The sequence below is a fragment of the Anomaloglossus baeobatrachus genome, chromosome 1, assembly GCF_048569485.1.
Source record: "Anomaloglossus baeobatrachus isolate aAnoBae1 chromosome 1, aAnoBae1.hap1, whole genome shotgun sequence".
NCBI classification, from domain to species: Eukaryota; Metazoa; Chordata; class Amphibia; order Anura; family Aromobatidae; genus Anomaloglossus; species Anomaloglossus baeobatrachus.
Window position 1 is genome coordinate 227,241,476 of NC_134353.1, and position 21,894 is coordinate 227,263,369.

General features: G+C 49.4%; 1 protein-coding gene across 1 annotated transcript in view; it reads right to left on the reverse strand.

Annotated features, from left to right (window-relative positions):
• The window catches only part of NAA15 (N-alpha-acetyltransferase 15, NatA auxiliary subunit), a 122,128-nt gene that overhangs the window by 11,660 nt on the left and 88,574 nt on the right, over nt 1–21,894 (reverse strand). Inside the window, exons 11-19 of the mRNA XM_075348528.1 lie at nt 16,982–17,151; nt 16,590–16,742; nt 15,971–16,099; nt 15,496–15,709; nt 14,696–14,889; nt 13,737–13,845; nt 13,550–13,648; nt 13,280–13,423; nt 10,567–10,664 (exon numbers count right to left, since the gene is read on the reverse strand). Coding sequence (XP_075204643.1) covers nt 10,567–10,664; nt 13,280–13,423; nt 13,550–13,648; nt 13,737–13,845; nt 14,696–14,889; nt 15,496–15,709; nt 15,971–16,099; nt 16,590–16,742; nt 16,982–17,151 — 1,310 coding nt within the window. The remainder of the gene's footprint in view (nt 1–10,566; nt 10,665–13,279; nt 13,424–13,549; nt 13,649–13,736; nt 13,846–14,695; nt 14,890–15,495; nt 15,710–15,970; nt 16,100–16,589; nt 16,743–16,981; nt 17,152–21,894) is intronic.

A 21,894-nucleotide genomic window follows, 5' to 3' on the forward strand; every position in this document is an offset into this window, starting at 1 on the left:
TAGATGTCAATGGAGGCGAGGAATTCCCCTTAATTCACCTTAGGGACTCCATTCTGAATCTCCATACGTTCACATGTTTGTTCAGGTGTTTGAGGTCCAGGATGGGTCGAACTGACCCATCCTTTTTGGGGACCACAAAGAGGTTGGAATAAAAACCCCCGAACTTCTCGTTGCCTGGGACAGGTATTATCACTCCTGCGGTTTGGAGCGAGTGGATTGCTGAGAAAAAAAAACTTTGCGTTGTTTTCGAGTCTTTGGGGGGTTTGAGAGAAAGAACCGACTCGGGGGTCGGGTCCGAAATTCTATGTGGTAACCGGAAGACACAAGGTCTCGCACCCATTTGTCGTCTGAGGCGGCAGCCCAGATGTGATGAAAGAGCCGCAGTCGACCTCCAACAGTGAGTGTGTCTTCCAGGGCGCCGAAGGAGTCATGAGGGGGGAAAACGTCGTGGCCGAGTCACCCTAGTCCTGGACTGTTTCGGTGTAGGCTGCCATGACGAAGTGGGTTTCGGGGAGAGCCGAGAAGGTCGGTCCCGGCATAGTCCGCGGCTGGTGGCGGGGACAGCACGGGATGTCGACCAACCAAATGAGTTCCGAAAGGAGCGGAACGAGGACTGTGGACGTTTGGTGAAGGACGTCCTGGAATTCAGCTGGGGGAGGGAGGTACTCTTTCCTCCCGTGGCGTCAGAAATGAGCTTGTCCAGACGTTCGCCAAACAAATCGGTCTGGAAAAAAGGGAAAGCCCGTGAGAGACTTCTTGGAGGCAAAGTCCGCTCGTCATTGTCGGAGCCAGAGAGCTCTACTGATGGCTATGGTATTTGAGGCGGCAAACGCTGCGCAGGTAGCAGTGTCCATGGAGGCCTGCATGAGGTACTCCGCCGCAGCGGCAATTTGAGCTGGATTCTGCCCAGACCGAGATCGCCTTTGCGACCCACACAGCGGCAAAGGAGGGCGAGAGGGAGGAACCCGCAGCCTCAAATGCAGAGCGGGCGAGGTGCTCCACCTGTCTGTCTGTCGGGCCCTTGATGGAGGAACCATCGGGTAAAGACAGGAGCGACTTTGTGGTAAGGCGTGAGACTGGGGGGTCGACCGAGGGCGGATCGGCCCAGCCCTTAGGCGCAGGTGAGGCAAAAGGGTACCGGGACTCCATGAGTTTTCGGTTACCGAAGCGCCTGTCAGGCTTCTCCCTTTGCTTTGTGAGGATATCCTGAAACTCTGGGTGATCAGCGAAAACCTTTTGGGGTTTCCTTGCCCTCTTAAAGGAGACCGCATGGTCAGTGGTAGTGGATGGGGGATCCTCCACATGCAGAGTTTGGTTGATTGCTGCTGTAAGGGAGTCTATTGCAGTTTGATCATCTGGGGAGGCTGAAACCAAGGAATCCTCTTGGTATAAACAGCATTCTCCCTCCTCCAGCTCTTCAGAAGCCGTGGAGCGTGTGGGAGAGCCTGCCCTGTGTGCTCTCGAGGGAGAGCCCGCTGGAGACACCCGGCCGTGTGCTCTTTTCCTGATCCCTCCAACTGGTGAAGCATGTGCCCGGATTACCTCAGAAGGATCCTCCATAGAGGTATCCTCAGGCTGCATAGCCAGCACCAGGTTCTGTGACAGTTTTTCCATGTATTGGGACAGAAACTATGCCCATTCCGGTGGTCTGGGAGCCCTAGGCTCTGGGCTGACGGTGGCGGCGGTGGTGGCAGGGGGGTCTTGGGGGGGGGGGGTGTTTATGTGGTAGCTCAGCGTGGCAGGCAGTGCAGGCTGAATAATAGACTATGTGGGCCTTAGCACTCTTAGTGCCCTTAGAATTCTGCATGTTCCTAATAGGAGTATGCCAGGAGGGGGAGCAATGCTCAGCAGAGCTACAAGTGAAGCAAGCACCTCACCAGAATCAGCCGATGGCCCTGTCCTCAGGAAGGATTAAGCTCTATGGTGGGGGGCGGGGCTTAGCGCTAAAAGAGCGCGAAGATGAAGTCAGTGTGCCCCCCCACCTGCTGTGGGTAGTAAAAAACGGCGGGAAAGGAGCTTCTGATAGTTTTCCTCCCTCCAGTCAGCACACAGCTTGTCACTGGTGGTTATCAGCCGGCTTTTCTGCTAGAGCAAATAAACAGAGCAAATAAACAGAGCAAATAAACAGGTGAGCCCTGGGAAATTATCTGCAGGACTTTCTGCAAACAGGAGTGACTTCCCCCCTCCTCCAGCCAGCAAGCTAGAGAAAAGTTAACACTTTGTGTGCAGGATCCTTGGGGCTCTCCTCCTTGCACTCAGCAAGGGACTTTCTCATAATACTGTAAATGTCCTGGGAGCCTTCCCTGCAGCGTCTTTTCTCCCTTTGTCTGGGAAACCCGTCAGGGGGGATCTCACCTTAAAACACTGCTTCCGTCCAGGCAGTGAAAATAGCAGAGTCAGCTTGCTGTGTCCGGTCACACCGGTGCCATATTCAACTCAGAGCCTGCAAAGAGGGGCTGAGGAATTGGTGCCATATTCAACTCAGAGCCTGCAAAGAGGGGCTGAGGAATTGGGCTATAGGGGCACAGGCCTCTACCCTGGGCTTTGGAAAATCGGTGTCTGTGGAACCCGTCGTCCAGCCCAGGATCCAGCGTCGCAGGAGGGGGTACGTGGAGGCGACACTCCACGTTCCCGCCCGTTGATGGTAGTGGGAGATCGGTCCCAAAAGGAAACCGTCGCCCTCAAAAAATAACAAACCTTGAAAGGAAGTGCCTCCTACAGACACTAAGATAAAACTGGGGTTGCCTGGCCCGGCCAGGGGGTGTATACTGCAGGGAATGAGCTATGCTTTTGCATCTACTTAGTGTCCTCCTATGGATAGGCAGCATAACACCCATGGTCCTGTGTCCCCCAATGAGGCATCAGAGAAATACAAGTTTGTTATCACCATTTATCATTCAATGAACACTAAACTTCCTTCTCCCCCTCTCCTCAAAAAAATGAAGGAACTGTGTTGAATCACTATGTTTATGTTGCACTGCAGGGAGCGGCGGCATTTCAGTTTTTGCTCCAGTCAGCAGTAATGCCAGAATCTACGCTGCCATTTGTCTACTGTGACAATGTGCACACGCCGGGATCACACTGCAGATGACAACAACATAGCTGTGGGTGACATGAGACAGATGCGAGCAGATCCGTCCGCATTTACTAGTCGTAATGCGAGGGAGCGCTACACTTCATAGCAAATGTCAGCAGCTGCTCCCCCAAGTGTTTACAAATTGAAACTATCAGAACTTTTCAAAGATTTTTAAATATATATTATACAAATACTTTATTTTTTTTTTTAATTAAAGACAACAATACTTTAGCAAGCTGTAGTTTTCAATATTGCCATTTTGAAATACATATGATGTTCTGATTACTTTTTATTGCACTTTTTTGAGGGAGGCATAGCGATCAAAACACCAATAATATTGGCATTTACCGCGTGCTGACAGGTGGGCATTCTCTTCTGACCCCCTCATCAGCATGTCCACAGGACAAGGATGAGCTGTCATGACAGCTAGGGGTCAGCTGATGTCCTTTCAGAACTCCTATTAAAGCCAGCCTGTGGCCTGCATTCATAGGAGACCGAGATTTCTCCTATGTACAGCTATGCTGTGGCATTGCTGTATATAGAACAAGTAACCAGACTATTGCAGGTTCAATTCCCCTAACGGGACTATTAAATAGATTACAAAGTAGAGAAAAAAAATAAATTTAAAAATGTGAAAATATAAAAATATATAAAAAGTTCAAATCGCTCTCCTTTTAGCACATTAAAAATTAAGTTGTAAAAGAAAATACAGCTCTCATTTGATATTACTGTGTTTGTAAAAGTCCAATTTATCAAAATATAAAATAAATTAGATTGGTAAACAGCGTAACGAGAAAAAAAAAAAAAAAATTAAAGTCACAATTGCAGTTTTTTTTGTCCGTTGCACCAACAGAAAATAAACGTAATAACAGGCGATCAAAACATTGTATATATATATCCCAAAATAATAGCTATAAAAAAAATAAGCTCTGGGCACAAAAAAAACAAGCCCTCAGATACGGTAGCTCCATATTCCAAAAAACTGAAAATCTTAGTTCTTGGAGAGCCTTAGTAAGAGAAAACTACTTCATTTTCTGGAAAAATTTCAAAGGTGCCAACATGTTCAAGCATGACTGTATATCTACACATATACTGTTCACTTATGTTTTAAGTTTTCACAGGTGACTTGGGCGCCCAATACACACCATGGTTGCATGGTTTTGATGACTCAATCAATGATTGACAGCAACATTTAAAAGGAGTTAACAGCAGATGTCAGAGCTAGCAGAGTAACACAGCCGGGATCTGCCCTATGTGGATCAGGCTCGGCTCCTGAGTCTGCTCCTCACAGTGACCCCGCTCTATAACAAATATCAATCATTTGGCATTAAAGGGGTCATATTCTCTGTTTGTGGATTAACAAAGAAGGGGTCATGGCACTAAAGTGAGCATCGTGATCTCTTCATTTTGTTAATCAGCTGGAATCACTATCGACAAGAAGTGCCTATACTAAAGGACAATCCAGCAAATAAAAAGCCTGGTAACTACTATTATGGGATGTTCAATTATGTTCACACAGCCGCCCCATCCCGGTGAATAGCTGTGTGCAGACACGTGACAGTTCAATATGCAATTTTGTGCCAAAATCTGAGGGTCAGTGTTTCAATTGCAAACACACAACATATATTTTCTAAGGAAAACTGTGCTGTGTGAAAAAAGAGAATTTTGTTACTTACCGTAAATTCTTTTTCTTATAGTTCCGTATTGGGAGACCCAGACAATGGGTGTTTAGCTTCTGCCTCCGGAGGACACACAAAGTACTACACTTAAAAGTGTAGCTCCTCCCTCTGAGCTTATACACCCCCTGATGAGCAGACTCAGCCAGTTTAGTGCAAAAGCTGAAGGAGAATAGCCACCCACAAGTAAAACAGAGCAAAAACCGGAACAACCGGAAACTCTGTCTACGACAACAGCCTTGTGATAACACGCGGAACAAGAAACTGCCAACAGGCAACAGGGAGGGAGCTGGGTCCCCCAATACGGAACTATAAGAAAAAGAATTTCCGGTAAGTAACAAAATTCTCTTTTTCTTTATCGTTCCTTTGGGAGACCCAGACAATGGGACGTCTCAAAGCTGTCCATGGGTGGGAATAAACAGAAAAAACTAAGAAGTAGGCAGAACCTAACTTCACAACTGGGCGACAGCTGCCTGAAGGATGCGTCTGCCCAAGCTCGCATCTGCCGAAGCATGAGCATGCACTTGGTAGTGCTTTGAAAAGGTATGCAGGCTAGTCCACGTGGCAGCCTGACAGACTTGTTGAGCCGTAGCCTGGTGCCTGAAAGCCCAAGAGGCACAGACAGCTCTGGTCGAGTGAGCCTTGATCCCCGGCGGGGGAGGCACTTGAGAACACTGGTAGGCATCCGAAATGGTCGACCTAATCCAACGGGCTAAGGTCGGCTTAGAAGCAGAAAGGCCCTTGCGCCGACCTGTGGTTAGCACAAAAAGAGAGGTGCACCGCCTAAGCGCAGCGGTGCGAGACACATAGATCCGGAGAGCACGCACCAGATCCAGAGTATGCAGCGCGTTTTCAAAGCGATGAACAGGAGCCGGACAAAAGGAAGGTAAGGTAATGTCCTGGTTAAGGTGGAAAGGAGAGACCACCTTAGGGAGAAAGTCCGGAGTCGGACGGAGAACCACCTTGTCTTGATGAAAGACCAAAAAAGGTGACTCCGAAGAGAGCGCAGCCAAATCGGAGACTCTCCTGAGGGAAGTTATGGCCACCAGAAAAGGCCACTTTCTGTGAAAGACGAAACAAAGAAACCTCCCTAAGAGACTTACGGGCCCGAGTCATAGTGGAGATGAGTTCCGGAGGAATACCAGAAGCCGTCAAGATCCAGGACTCAAGAGCCACGCCGTCAATCTGAGAGCCGCAGAATTCAGGCTGAAAAACGGACCTTGTGAGAGAAGGTCTGGACGGTCCTGGAGATGCCACGGCACCTCTACGGACAGATGGAGCAGGTCTGGGTACCAAGCTCGCCTGGGCCAGTCCGGTGCAATGAGGATGACTCGACGGCCCTCCATTCTGATCTTGCGCAGGACTCTGGGCAAGAGAGCTAGAGGGGGAAACACGTAGGACAGACGAAACTGGGACCAGTCTTGAACCAGAGCGTCCGCGGCGAAGGCCTGAGGATCGTGGGAGCGAGCCACGTAAACCGGAACTTTGTTGTTGTGACGGGATGCCATTAAGTCCACGTCCGGAGTGCCCCATTTGCGGCAGATCGACTGAAACACTGCCGGGTGCAGGGACCACTTGCCACTGTCCACGGTTTGACGGCTGAGATAATCTGCCTCCCAGTTTTCCACGCCTGGGATGTGGACTGCGGATATGGTGGACTTGGAGTCCTCCGCCCATTGAAGGATGCGTTGTACCTCCAACATTGCCAGGCGGCTGCGTGTCCCGCCTTGGTGATTGATGTAGGCAACCGCTGTCGCGTTGTCTGACTGGACTCGGATGTGCCTGCCCGCCAACAGGTGGTGAAAAGCCAGGAGAGCCAGAAGCACAGCTCTGGTTTCCAGCACATTAATCGAAAGGGCTGACTCGGACGGAGTCCAAGTGCCCTGCGCTCTGTGGTGGAGACATACCGCTCCCCAGCCGGATAGACTGGCATCCGTGGTGAGAATCACCCAGGACAGGGCCAGGAAGGAGCGTCCCTGAGACAGAGAGAGGGGCCGAAGCCACCACTGAAGAGAGCTCCTGGTCTGTGGCGACAGAGCCACTAACCTGTGCAAGGAGGAAGGCCGCTTGTCCCAACAGCGGAGAATATCCAGCTGCAGGGGACGCAGATGGAACTGGGCAAAGGGAACAGCCTCCATTGACGCCACCATTTGACCCAGCACCTGCATCAGGCGCCTGAGGGAATAACGGCGGGGCCTCAGTAGAGAGCGCACCGCCAGTTGAAGGGACTGCTGATTGACTAAGGGCAACTTCACAAGTGCCGGCAAAGTCTCGAACTGCATCCCTAGGTACGTGAGACTCTGGGTCGGAGTCAGAGTAGATTTGGGGAGATTGACAAGCCACCCGAATTGGGCTAGAGTGGAGAGAGTGAGCGAGACACTCCGCTGACAGTCCGCGCTGGATGAAGCCTTGACTAGAAGGTCGTCCAGGTAAGGAATCACTGCCAACCCCTGTAGGTGCAGGACCGCAATCATTGCTGCCATGATCTTGGTGAATACCCGAGGGGCTGTGGCCAACCCGAAGGGGAGAGCCACGAATTGGAAATGATCTTCTCCGATTGCAAAACGTAGCCAACGCTGGTGGGGAACTGCAATTGGCCCATGCAGATAGGCATCTCTGATGTCGTTGGATGCCAGGAAATCCCCTTGGGTCATTGAAGTAATGACTGATCGCAGGGACTCCATGCGAAAGTGCCGCACCTGAACATGCTTGTTGAGAAGCTTGAGATCCAGGATGGGCCGGAAGGAACCGTCCTTTTTGGGAACTAGGAAGAGATTTGAGTAGAAACCTCTGAACCGTTCCCGGGTGGGCACCGGTACAATTACTCCGTTTGCCTGCAAGGATGCCACGGCCTGCGAGAAGGCGGCGGCCTTGGAGCAGGGGGGAGTTGAGAGAAAAAATCTGTTTGGTGGGCTGGAAGAGAATTCTATCCTGTAGCCGTGGGAGATGATATCCCTCACCCACTGATCGGAGACGTGTTGAAACCACGCGTAGCCAAAGTGGGAGAGCCTGCCACCGACTAAGGACGTTGCTGGCGCTGACAGATAGTCACGAGGAGGCTGCCTTAGCGGCAGCACCTCCTGCGGTCTTCTGTGGACGCACTTTTGGGCGCCAGTTGGATTTCTGGTCCTTGGCTGAGTTAGTGGACGAGGCCAAGGGCTTAGAGGACGACCAGTTGGAGGAACGAAAGGAACGAAACCTCGACTGATTCCTACCCTGGACAGGTTTCCTGGTCTTGGTTTGTGGCATGGAAGTACTCTTCCCGCCAGTAGCTTCCTTAATGATTTCATCCAGCTGTTCACCGAACAAGCGGGACCCAGCAAAAGGGAGCCCAGCAAGGTACTTCTTTGAAGAAGCATCTGCTTTCCACTCTCGAAGCCACAAGATCCTGCGGATAACGAGGGAATTAGCCGAAGCCACCGCAGTGCGGTGAGAAGCCTCCAGCATGGCAGACATGGCATAGGATGAAAAAGCTGAAGCTTGGGAAGTTAAGGTAACCATTTCGGGCATAGATTCCCTGGCGAGGGAATGCATCCCCTCTAGAGAAGCAGAGATGGCTTTGAGAGCCCACACTGCTGCAAAAGTCGGGGAGAACGAGGCCCCCGCCGCTTCATATACGGATTTGGCCAGGAGGTCAATCTGGTGGTCAGTGGAATCCTTAAGGGAGGTGCCATCAGCCACCGACACAACGGTCCGGGCTGAGAGCCTAGACACCGGGGGGGTCTACCTTTGGGGACCTAGCCCACTCCTTGACCACCTCAGGTGGAAAGGGAAAGCGGTCATCAGAGCCACGCTTTGGGAAGCGTTTGTCAGGACAGGCCCTGGGCTTGGCCACAGCGGCCTGAAAACTGGAGTGGTTAAAGAACACACTCTTCACTCTCTTAGGCGAGGTAAACTGGTGCTTTTCTGCTAGAGGGTTGCTCCTCTGATACTGGCGGAGTGAGATCCAGTACAGAATTAATGGAAGCAATCAAATCACTAACATTTGAGTCACTTTCGGACAGATCAATGGGGCACATGGAGTTAACCTCCGAGCCCCCCGTAAAGGCATCCTCCTCATCCTGCGAGTCAGCTCCTGAATCAGAGCCGCGGGACGAGGAAGGAGAGGGGACCCTGCGTCTCTTCTCAGGAGGACGGGGTCTGGGACCAAATGAGGAATCCTCTGTGAGCTCCGGTCCTGAGAGACCCCTAGCAGCCGAGGCACCCTGTGAAGGGGGCTGATGCATGTTCAGCAAAGTCCTGGACAGATGTCCCATGGAGTCAGCAAAAGACTGGGAGATAGACCTAGAAAAAACTTCTACCCAAGCCGGAGGTTCAGGCACAGGAGCAGGAGCAGCCTGAGAGACCACTGGGTGTGAGACTCCAGGCTGAGGCACCGCCAGGTTAGAGCAGGCATCACAATGTGGGAAAATGCTCGGTTCAGGCAGCAGGAGCTTACATGCAGTGCATACTGAATAAAGCTTTGGAGCCTTGCTCCTCGTGTGAGACATGATGCTGGAGTGGAGGCTCTGCCAGAGAATGAACCCCAGAGAGTATAAACAGAGGTCCACAACCGGAGACCGGTTGTGGCTTACCAGACCGCTGGAGCGGTGTTGTGTGCCCTCCAGATCCCGAAGCCCGGACCCCTAAGCACAGCACCTCAGCAGAGATGCTGCAGACCAGCGCTGCAATGCAGAGAGAACGCTGAAAAAATGGCCGCCGGAGCGAAGAGAGGGGGCGGGGCTTGCTTGAGGAGCGGGAACTGGAGGGCCATAGAGACCTACAGGGGAGGGGACACACACAGCAGTGGGGAGTGTCCCTCCCCTGCACAGAACGGCCGCCGGGAGGAGCCGAGCCTGTCCCTCTGCATGAGAGACAGGCGAGGTCAGTGAAACCGAAACAAGGCCTCCGGCGAAGCCGGGGCCTAAATTTGAGCGGCGCGGCCGGCGCGCAGGCACCATCGGCGCGGTTCTCAGGCGACAGCTAGAGAACCCGCCGGAAATGTCAGAAAACACAATCAGCACACTCTCCCACAACAATAAAGTACAGGGACCCGGAAAACTAAACGTCTCAGGTACTTAGCTTGCTGAGACGCAGGGCCATGTCCCTGGGGATGAGTGCTCCGATCCAGCAGGGTCCTGAAGGGCTGCGGATGGAGACCGGTGTCCTGCCAAGCATGGAGACCGTGCTGGCTCCCACTTCAAGCCAGAGCCCAGGAGGGATGGTGAAGGAGCACGGCATGTAAGGCTCCAGCCTAGGAATCAACCTTACAACACCGCCGACATAGTGGGGTGAGAAGGGACATGCCGGGGGTCCAGACGTGGACCCCACTCTTCAATCTCGTTCCAAAAGGAAAAAATCATATGAGAATGCATGTGTGGATGTATGCCTCCTGAACACAAAGCGATAAACTGGCTGAGTCTGCTCATCAGGGGGTGTATAAGCTCAGAGGGAGGAGCTACACTTTTAAGTGTAGTACTTTGTGTGTCCTCCGGAGGCAGAAGCTAAACACCCATTGTCTGGGTCTCCCAAAGGAATGATAAAGAAAAACAAAACGGTCCGGCGTTGTGCTGCCGAGAACATACCTGGGAAGTAATGCAAATGCATAATGATTTTCAAAAGGAAAGTCACTCGCAACACAGAAAATATAAACTCATGTATGCTCCTTTCAGAGGAGCGCAGAGAGAAAAAAGGTGAAATGAAATGTAGGAAGTAAAGCTTGGAGCTTTACATCTAATTCATATTTGGCCGAATAAGATCGTTCCCCCAGCAAACCATGCAATCAGATACCGCACGTACTCAGGCCCTGTTCAGACACACTGGAAGGATCGTTACCTGGAGGCTTCTGTTTGTGAGTGATTCATCCAATGCGGTGGCCAACTCCACTGCTCGTTTCTGACTAGAAGGGTCAAGGTAATACATCATTTTGGCAGCTGTAAAATGGAGAAAAATAAAGCTGTATGAATATGACTCAAACATGTACACACTTGTAGGATGTGACGGTCAGTCTTTTATATTTGTATTCCATTTAGTGACGGCTGCCGTACACATATCACACTATCACTATGGAATGTGCTATTTTATCCCGCACATAAAGTGTGGGTGCCGACTGCATTACACAGCTGGCACCTGAGAGTCACTGCATGCAATAGGACCTAGCTCCAATCCCATCAGCTTAACCTCTTAAATCCTGTTGTCTAGTGTGATATCTGCATTTTAAAAATTATCCATGTTTTACAGTTAAATGTTCATAATTTTTAGAGACTAAGGACTTGTACAGTACCAGGCGACTGTCGCAAAGCTAATGTGGTGCCTATTTTGGAAAAGGCCTCCAGGTAATTATAGATCAGTAAGCTTCTAGGGTGGGGAAAATGTTACAGGAGGAGTAAGTAATATAACAAGTAATAGCCAACACAAGCTTACTAAGGGCTGGCTAGTTTTCATGAAGGGGTTAATACAATCCAAGACAGAGGGGGTACCTGAGAGTAAAGCCTGTGAAATGTATCTAACCATAGAAAGTGGCTCAGAGAGCGCACCCAGAGCGTTGTGGTGAATGACTGCTAATCTGAGTGGTCTCTGGTTGTAAGTGGTTAGCCCGAGGTTCAGTGCTGGATTCGCTATTATTCAACTTATTTGTTAATGATATAGAAGGTGGGATTAACAGTATCATCTCTAGTTTTGCAGAGGACACCAGATATGTAGTACAGTGGAACCTCGCTTAATGAGTAACCCAGTTAGCGAGTATTTCGCTATACGAGCAAAGCTTGCTGTAAATTTGTAACTCTGTTTACGAGAAGGCTTGCTGTACGAGCAAAATACCCACAGCACACACTTCCGGTTCCGTACATGCACCACGCCCTAACCCGCACTTGCAGTCCACACAAACACACACAAGCACGCAGAAAACACACATAAACAAACGCAAAACAATCACGCACACACATACAGTATTATGCTCACCTTACCTTCCGTTCTATCGCCGGCCTCATGGTTCTTGTAGTTCGCCGCGAGGATTCCTCCTTCGTCGCGATGTACCGGCGAACTACAAGAACCATGAGGCCGGCGATGGAACGGAAGGTAAGGTGAGCATAATGCGTGTACCCTTCCATTCATTCCATCACCGGCCTCCTGGGTCATGTAGTTTGCCGGTATAGGATGTGTATCGGCATTCGGCAAGCATCGCGATGAGGCAGGAACTTCCTGTGTCAGCCACTACTCAAAGGCAGCGCGCTGGCCAATCAGAGGCAAGCGGCTCCTGCCTTTGACGTCAGTGCTCTGACAGTGTAAGTTACTCCCTCGTCGTGATGGTTACCCGATACCAGCGAAAAGTAAGTCCCAGGAGACCGGCGATGGAACGGAAGGTAAGGGGAGCATAATATGTGTTTGTGTGCGTTTGTGAATGTGTGGAATAATAGAACAGGGGACCAGGATGGGACATTTAACAAGTTGTGGAACGAATCATCTGCATTGCAATGATTTCCTATGGGAAATCTTGCTTTGCTGAACGAGTAACTTGGTTAACAAGCACACTCCCAGAACGCATTGTTCTCGTTAACCAAGGTTCCACTGTAAAGTGCATTTCATGGAAGAAGTGCATAAGCGGACTTGTTCAAGCTGAGTGTTTGGGCATCCATCTGTGAGATGAGGTTCAATCTAAAAAACTGTAAATTTATGGCTTGCAGTACTAATAATATAAGGTTATCATATGTTTTAAGGAGAGTTAAACTAGGAGAGACACTTATCTAGAGGAGGATCTGGGTGTACAATTTCAACCAGGAGCTTCTATGGCCAATAGGACATCGTCATGTATTAAAAGAAGCATGGACTTTTGGGACAGAGATGTAAGGGTATGTGCGCACGATCAGGGCCTGCTGCGTCCTAACCTGTGGGGCTGTGAGACCGCAGCTGCTCATGCACACAATCCGGGCTCAGACAGTTGTTGTCTCTCTCGGTTTTATTTCTGCGGAGAACCCTTGCGTCTCCACAGCAAAAAAAAAATAAAAATAAAATTGACATGCCGCGGGTTGGGAAGCCGCACAGCAGGTCAGTTTTTGCTGCTGGAAAAACAAGCACAGTGGGCACGAGATTTCTAGAAATCCCATCCACTGTGCTTGTACTATACAACGCAGCGTTTTGGACCCAGGGAAGACCCAGTGCACCCAAAACGCTGTGAACCCTGATCGTAGCTACGTAGCCTAATACTAACACTTTAGAAAGCAATATCCAGTTCAGTTCTGGGCACCAGTGTAATGAAACGATACCCTTGAGTTAGAGAGAACCACTAAACTAACTAAATGGGTATGGAGGAGCTTAGTTATCAGAGGAAGGATTCAAAGATTTACATTTAGTCACTTATTTAGTCTCACTTCAGTTGAACTTGATGGACTTGTGTCTTTTCATTCGTCCTACCTATGCAACCTGCCCTATAGTTAGACAGTATATGTTATGGCGCCCAACAGACTGTTTCATGTTAACTGCAATGGGTACTTTTCTGGTTTTCCCAGGCATATCTACAGTAAGAACATATGTACAATTAGAAGGTACCCACCTGATAATCTGTGTGATAAGGAGCCAATGTTCTCTTTCAGGAAAGTGTTATTAAAGTTTGCAGGGCTCGTTTCCCCAAAAAGTCGCTTCACCTCTTGTTTTAACACTGTTCTAACGGATTCATTTAGTTCTTTGCTCTCAGATACTGTTAGTATGTGGGGAAAAATAAACAGTTCTTATAACACAAATATATCTATGTATTATAGGCTCATATAGTATTATAGTACAGAATTCCGAAGAAACCATACCAGTATAGAAGAGCCGATATTACCTGCACTAAAGAAACGGATCAAACACTGGTGGAGCCAAGGATGGTTTGGGTCTATGGCGAAGGCTCTCTTTGCGGATTGCAACATCAAAAGGAATTTTTCTGTAATAAGAAAAGGAGATTCCAGTAAATGACATATCTGCCCAACTCCATCTTTATGTCAGGGCCACATACAGGTCTCCCTCCATACCTTTCCTGAAGTAAATTTCAAAGGCATATAGATGAGTTTCTATTTTGTTCTTCACCAAGTTCTTCAAAGGTGTTAAAAATTTATTAGCTTCTTCCAAAGGCTTGTCAACCTGTTTACAGACGAAGGATTCAGCGTAAGCATTATTACAAGCCGAACAGTACCTGCACATACTTGTGTCTTGTCGTCTGCACAAACATCCATCTCTGTCACTCACGGACAGTAAAAGTCTGGTTAGATTAGTTTCAAACAAGAATATATACATATACCGTATTTTTCACTTTATAAGACGCACTGGATTATAAGACGCACTCAAATTTAGAGGAGGAATATAGGAAAAAATAATCCTTAATATTTAAATGAGGGTCCGTCTTATAATCCTAGTGTGTCTTATATTAGCTCACCAGGGGAAAGCGGTGGTGGTGATTGGCTCAGGATAGTCACAGGAGGAAGGGTTGGCAATGCTGCAGGCTCGGAAGAGGGAGGGGGGGGGTCGCGACTCAGGATGTTCAGTAGACGGAGGGTTGGCGATACTGTGGGCTCCATTGAACTGCCAGCAGGTGACACGATGGACTTCAAGATAATGGCACATGCGTAGATTGGCCATTTTCTCGAAATCCATTGTGTGAACCACTGTAGTTCAATGGCTCATGCAGTATCGCTGACCCTCCTGATCCACTCCTCCATTGCAGTGACACCCCCTCTTCTAAGCCCTCAGTATCGCCGACCCTGCCTCCTGTGACATAGCTCCACCACAGTATAAGACATATTTGGATTGTAAGACGGACCCCCATTTTCCTTCCAGTTTTTTTTTTTTTTTTTTCTTTGGGGGGGGGGGGGAGAGGGTGGGGAAATTTTATGATCTGGAAATACGGCATGTATATATATATTTTTAGGTATATATCTATCTGTCGATATTACACATAAAAACAGAGAATCCTTTTCATCTATGACTGCAATACCTTGGCCAACTTTTCTGGAATAAGTTCTTCTTTTGGGCCACCAATTTCCTCATCATCATCCTCCTTTTTCTTCTTCTGGTTCCTCTGCTGCTTCTCCTTCTCAGCGTTTTTCTTCTCCTCCTCAAGCTGAGCTTTCTTTTGGGCTTTCCTTTGTTTGTTGCGCAGCTTCTTTAGTTCTTTGTCAGACATATTGGCTACAGCGGACAAGAAGAATTGTACCATAGATACGTTATTGAAGCAAATGCATAATTGTGACTAATCTGTCAAATCTCACAAATAAAAAACATTGTTGGTCATTTAACATGGAAAACTACAGAAAATCACTTTTTGTCAGCTTCTTGCCTATTTTGACAGTCAGCCTAGTTTTTGAGCATTGCAAATTAACCCTTCATTAAAAGATCATGTACATGAGAAGGAAATGCACCCAGTGAAAAGTATGACTGTGAGCCATGTCCGAGCTCCATGTTTAGCACATACAGTGGTGCCATTTTGTCAGCTCTACCCACCCGAAAGGAACCACTCAAAACACTTATGAAAATCAGTGCCAAACAACCAATAATGGGTCAATTCCTCCTGGCCAGAGACCTACAAGTTGGGGGGATGAATCGGCATATGGGACACTTGTCCCCATTCTGGAGATAAGTGGGCATCCTAGTGGTGGGACCAACATAGATCTAACAATTATCACCTAAATAATAATAGCTTGTATAGACTGTAATACCTGAAACTAGGCCAGACAAGGTGTGAATTGCATGCTCAGAATACGAAAGCGTGGACCAGCAAAAGAAAACTACACATACCAGTGTTTGCCTCCAGCTCCTTATTCTCATCTGTTATGGGGTTGTCGTGGAGCTTCAGGTAAATTTCTATTGCGATCCGTGCTGCTTTGAAGTAAAATGGATGTTGTCTGAGGACGTCTTCTAACTTTAGCAAGTCCACATATGACCTGAGTGTAATTTTCCTCATACAGTAGGTGTGAAAATCAAACTGATCGTCTGTGATCTCCACGAAATGCTATAAACACACATACACACACAATAACCCATCAAATACATTGGAATCCATCAATCAAAAACCCTCAAACATGTTACCTGTCAGTAAATACCCTGCCTAACTTCTGGAAATCTTCATTCTATAGCGCCGGGCATTTCTAGGAAAGTTTGTATTTGCTAACCCTGGATGACATATGGTTGCGACGCTTCCAGTGAATATAAAGTAGATGGCAACAGTGTCTAATATTCTTTATGTACGATTAGAATATTGCCGGAGACTCACTCTCTCAATCTCGTGGCATTTCTTAAGTGCTTCTCCAAACTTGTTCATAGACCTGTATGCTTGTGCACACTCCGTCTGGAACCACATACACTGCATCTCGTTCAGGTTCTCCACCGCGGACGTTCCCTCCTGCAGAAATAAGTGATGGCATTTTCTAAACAAGATTAATGGTTCTTGGCTAAGATTTTACAGTCTTATTGCTAAAGAGGACCAGTCAGCAGTTATCATGCTGCCAGCAGCACAGGCAGCATGGAATATAGACCTGCTCCCTCATTACACAGAGATAAATTTTATTGTGAATTGCTCTGACCAGATGGAAAAATGTCACCGGTAAGGGGAGAAAAGTCTTCTGGGTAGTGCTTTTTGGCCTCCCCCAGCTCCGCTTGACCGAGAAGTCTCTGATCCACAAATAGGAAGAAATCTGAGGGAGCCGCTCAGTGAATGTTCTGCCTGTGCCCCCTTTTCAAGCCATGTTTCCGATTATAACGCGTCAGTATCAGACAAACAATGCTTTGTATGAGGGAATGATCCTGCCCGTGGTGCGGGGGGCATGAATCTGCTGACAGGTTCTCTTTACATAGCATATACTGGTAATTTACGAGCATCGGAAGACACGAACCCGTGTAAACTTGGAGCACATTTCCTCGGCCTCTTTTATCATGTTAGCTTTCAGCATGTACTTTGCACATTTTGAATTGATAAACCTATCTGCTGTGTCCAGAGCCTGCGCTTCATCCATCCACCGAGCAGCCTCCTTGATGTTACCGGCGTGCTAAAAGATAGAGAAACCACATCACAGGAAGAAACGATGACGGCTTATTGGTGGCTGCATTGATACATGTGCGGCTCCACAGCTAATACATGCTGGAGAGGATGACCAAGACAGTTCACATTAATATTCGCCATACAACTAATACCTCAATCAATGAACCAACGAGCGTAGGTGATCATACATCACTCCAGTGTTTGTGGAATTTTTCGAGGCATAAAGAGCGACCATTGTTCCCGTACCTTGTAGATTTTAGCTTTCACAAGAAAGAGCTCTATCAGGGTTGGTGTGCTCTCTATGGCGGCATTGATATATTCCAACGCTAAAGAAGGTTGCCCAATCTTGTCATAGTGCTGAGCCAAATAGTACTGGACCCATAGTAATGTGGTCGGAGGTTCTTCTTTACCATCATCTAAGGGAAGAGGAAGAACTTTTACCTCGTACAATAAGACAATCACAAAGATGAAATGTACAAAACATTAAAATGGGGTCTTTTTTATGCAATATCAGGATAACAATTTAACAAGTACGCGTTCTTAATTGCTTTGGACCAACCATTCGCAGTGAAAGGAACTGGATACATCTAGTGTTGAGCGAGTAGTTAGCAATTACTGTCTGCTACTCACATTCGTTACAAGTAGCAGGCACAATGTAAGTCAATGGGAAATACTCGCTAAGCAGAGAGTAACCCGAAAGCCGTACTTTTCGTGCGAGTAGTACGGCTTTCGGGTTACTCGCTGCTTAGCGAGTATATCCCATTGACTTACACTGTGGCCGCTGCTCGTAACGAATATGTGAGTAGCGGACAGTACTCGCTAACAGCATAGCAAGTACGAATAGCTAACTACCCGCTCAACACTAGATACACCCCATCAGAGAAATGCCGTAAGACTACTGGGTTAGAATACTTAACCATTTACCAGCACATTAGAAAGGAAAGAAGGGAATTTTGTTTACTTACCGTAAATTCCTTTTCTTCTAGCTCCTATTGGGAGACCCAGACAATTGGGTGTATAGCTTCTGCCTCCGGAGGCCACACAAAGTATTACACTTTAAAAAGTGTAACCCCTCCCCTCTGCCTATACACCCTCCCGTGCATCACGGGCTCCTCAGTTTTGGTGCAAAAGCAGGAAGGAGGAAACTTATAAATTGGTCTAAGGTAAATTCAATCCGAAGGATGTTCGGAGAACTGAAAACCATGAACCAAAAGAACAATTCAACATGAACAACATGTGTACACAAAAGAACAACAGCCCGAAGGGAACAGGGGCGGGTGCTGGGTCTCCCAATAGGAGCTAGAAGAAAAGGAATTTACGGTAAGTAAACAAAATTCCCTTCTTCTTTGTCGCTCCATTGGGAGACCCAGACAATTGGGACGTCCAAAAGCAGTCCCTGGGTGGGTAAAAGAATACCTCGATAAAAAGAGCCTAAAACGACCCCCTCTTACAGGTGGGCAACCGCCGCCTGAAGGACTCTCCTACCTAGACTGGCGTCTGCCGAAGCATAGGTATGCACCTGATAGTGTTTCGTGAAAGTGTGCAGACTAGACCAGGTAGCTGCCTGACACACCTGCTGAGCCGTAGCCCGGTGCCGCAGTGCCCAGGACGCACCCACGGCTCTGGTAGAATAGGCTTTCAACCCTTAAGGAAGTGGAAGCCCAGAAGAACGGTAGGATTCAAGAATCGGTTCCTTGATCCATCGAGCCAAGGTTGACTTGGAAGCCTGCGAACCCTTACGCTGGCCAGGAAAAAGAGCGCATCTGAACGGCGCAGGGGCGCCGTGCGAGACACGTAGAGCTGGAGTGCTCTTACTAAATCTAACGAGTGCAAATCCTTTTCACATTGGTGAACTGGATGGGGGCAAAATGAAGGTAAGGAGATATCCTGATTGAGATGAAAAGGGGATACCACCTTAGGGAGAAATTCCGGGACCGGACGTAGAACCACCTTATCCTGGTGAAAAACCAGGAAGGGGGCTTTGCATGACAGCGCTGCCAGCTCCGACACTCTACGGAGCGATGTAACTGCCACTAGAAATGCCACCTTCTGCGAAAGACGTGATAAAGAGACCTCCCGCAGCTGCTCGAAAGGTGGTTTCTGAAGAGCCGTTAGCACCCTGTTGAGGTCCCAGGGTTCCAGCGGATGCTTTAAGGTGGGACTATGTGGCAAACTCCCTGCAGGAACGTGCGGACCTGCGGAAGCCTGGCTAGACGCTTTTGAAAAAATACGGAAAGCGCCGATACTTGTCCCTTGAGAGAGCCGAGAGACAAACCCTTGTCCATTCCGGATTGAAGGAATGAAAGAAAGGTGGGTAAGGCAAAGGGCCAGGGAGTAAAACCCTTGTCAGAGCACCAGGATAAGAAGATCCTCCAAGACCTGTGATAGATCTTGGCGGACGTTGGTTTCCTGGCCTGTCTCATAGTGGCAATGACATCTTGAGATAACCCTGAAGACGCTAGGAGCCAGGACTCAATGGCCACACAGTCAGGTTGAGGGCCGCAGAATTCAGATGGAAAAACGGCCCTTGAGACAGCAAGTATGGGTGGTCTGGGAGCGCCCACGGTTGACCCACCGTGAGATGCCACAGATCCGGGTACGACCGCCTCGGCCAATCTGGAGCGACGAGAATAGCGCGACGACAGTCGGACCTGATTGTGCGCAGCACTCTGGGGAGCATCGCCAGAGGAGGAAACACATAGGGAAGTCGAAACTGCGACCAATCCTGAACTAATGCGTCCGCCGCCAGAGCTCTGTGATCTTGAGACCGGGCCATGAATGCCGGGACTTTGTTGTTGTGCCGTGACGCCATGAGATCGACGTCCGGCGTTCCCCAGCGGCGACAGATCTCTCGAAACACGTCTGGGTGAAGAGACCATTCCCCCGCGTCCATGCCCTGTCGGCTGAGAAAATCTGCTTCCCAGTTTTCTACGCCCGGGATGTGAACTGCGGAGATGGTGGAAGCTGTGGCTTCCACCCACTGCAGAATTCGTCGGACTTCCTGGAAGGCTTGACGACTGCGAGTGCCGCCTGGGTGGTTGATGTAAGCGACGGCCGTGGCGTTTTCCAACTGGATTCGGATCTGCCTGCCCTCCAGCCACCGATGAAAGGCCAATAGGGCTAGATACACTGCCCTTATCTCCAGAATATTGATCTGATGGGATGACTATCGGAGTCCAGGTTCCCTGAGCCCTGTGGTGGAGAAAAACCACCCCCCACCCTGACAGGCTCGCGTCCGTCGTGACCACAGCCCAGGTGGGGGGTAGGAATGATTTCCCCTGCGACAGAGAGTTGGGAAGGAGCCACCACTGAAGTGACGTCTTGGTTGCAAGGGAAAGAGAGACGTTCCTGTCGAGTGAAGTCGACCTCCTGTCCCATTTTCGGAGAATGTCCCACTGGAGTGGCCACAGATGGAATTGCGCGAAGGGCACTGCCTCCATCGCTGCCACCATCTTCCCCAGGAAGTGCATGAGGTGCCTCAAGGGGTGTGACTGACCCCGAAGAAGAGATTGCACCCCTGCCTGCAGAGAAAGCTGTTTGTCCAGCGGTAGCATGACTACCGCTGACTGAGTATGAAACTCCATCCCAAGGTACGTCAGTGATTGGGTCAGTGTCAACTGGGATTTTGGAAAGTTGATGATCCATCCGAACTGCTGGAGAGTCGCCAGAGCGACGGAAAGGCTGTTTTGACACGCCAACTGAGAGGGTGCCCTGACCAGAAGATCGTCTAAGTAGGGAATCACCGAGTGGCCCTGAGAGTGTAGGACCGCCACAACAGATGCCATGACCTTGGTGAACACCCGTGGGGCTGTCGCCAGGCCGAAAGGCAATGCCACGAACTGAAGGTGTTCGTCCCTGATGGCGAAGCGCAAAAAGCGTTGATGTTCGGGTGCGATCGGCACATGGAGATAAGCATCCTTGATGTCGATCGATGCTAGGAAGTCTCCTTGTGACATTGAAGCGATGACAGAGCGGAGAGATTCCATCCGAAACCGTCTGGTGCTCACATGTCTGTTGAGTAGTTTGAGGTCCAGAACGGGACGGAACGAGCCGTCCTTCTTTGGCACCACAAACAAGTTGGAGTAAAAGCCGCGACCGTGTTCCTGGAGGGGAACAGGGATCACAACTCCTTCTGTTTTCAGAGCGTTCACCGCCTGAAAAAGTGCATCGGCTCGCTCGGGGGGCGGAGATGTTCTGAAGAAACGAGTCGGAGGACGAGAGCTGAACTCTATCCTGTAACCATGAGACAGAATGTCTCTCACCCATCGGTCTTGAACATGTGGCCACCAGGCGTCGCAAAAGCGGGAGGGCCTGCCACCGACCGAGGATGCGGTTCGGGGATGCCGAGAGTCATGAGGAGGCCGCCTTGGAAGCAGTGCCTCCTGCGGCCTTTTGGGGTCGTGACTTAGCCCGCCACGCATAGGAGTTCCTCTGGCCTTTCTCCGGCCTGCTGGACGAAGAGGATTGGGGCTTGGCGGAGGGACGAAAGGACCGAAACCTCGATTGTATCTGTCGTTGCTGAGGTCTCTTTGGTTTGGACTGGGGTAAGGAGGAGTCCTTTCCCTTAGATTCCTTAATAATCTCATCCAATCGTTCGCCAAACAATCGGTCGCCAGCAAACGGCAAACCGGTTAAGAACCTCTTGGAAGCAGAGTCTGCCTTCTATTCGTGCAGCCACATGGCCCTGCGGACTGCCACAGAGTTAGCGGATGCCACCGCTGTACGGCTAGCAGAGTCTAAAACTGCGTTCATGGCGTAGGAAGAAAAAACTGACGCCTGGGAAGTCAAAGACGTAACCTGCGGAGCAGAATTACGTGTAACCGCATTAATCTCAGCCAGACAAGCTGAGATAGCTTGTAGTGCCCACACGGCTGCAAAGGCCGGGGCAAAAGACGCGCCCGTGGCTTCATAGATGGATTTCATCAGGAGCTCTATCTGCCTGTCAGTGGCATCCTTTAGCGATGATCCATCTGCAACCGATACCACAGATCTAGCCGCCAATCTGGAGACTGGGGGATCCACCTTGGGACATTGAGCCCAACCCTTAACAACGTCAGAAGGGAAGGGGTAACGTGTGTCAGTAAGGCGCTTAGTAAAGCGCTTGTCCGGAACCGCTCTGGGCTTCTGGACAGCATCTCTGAAGTTAGAGTGATCGAAAA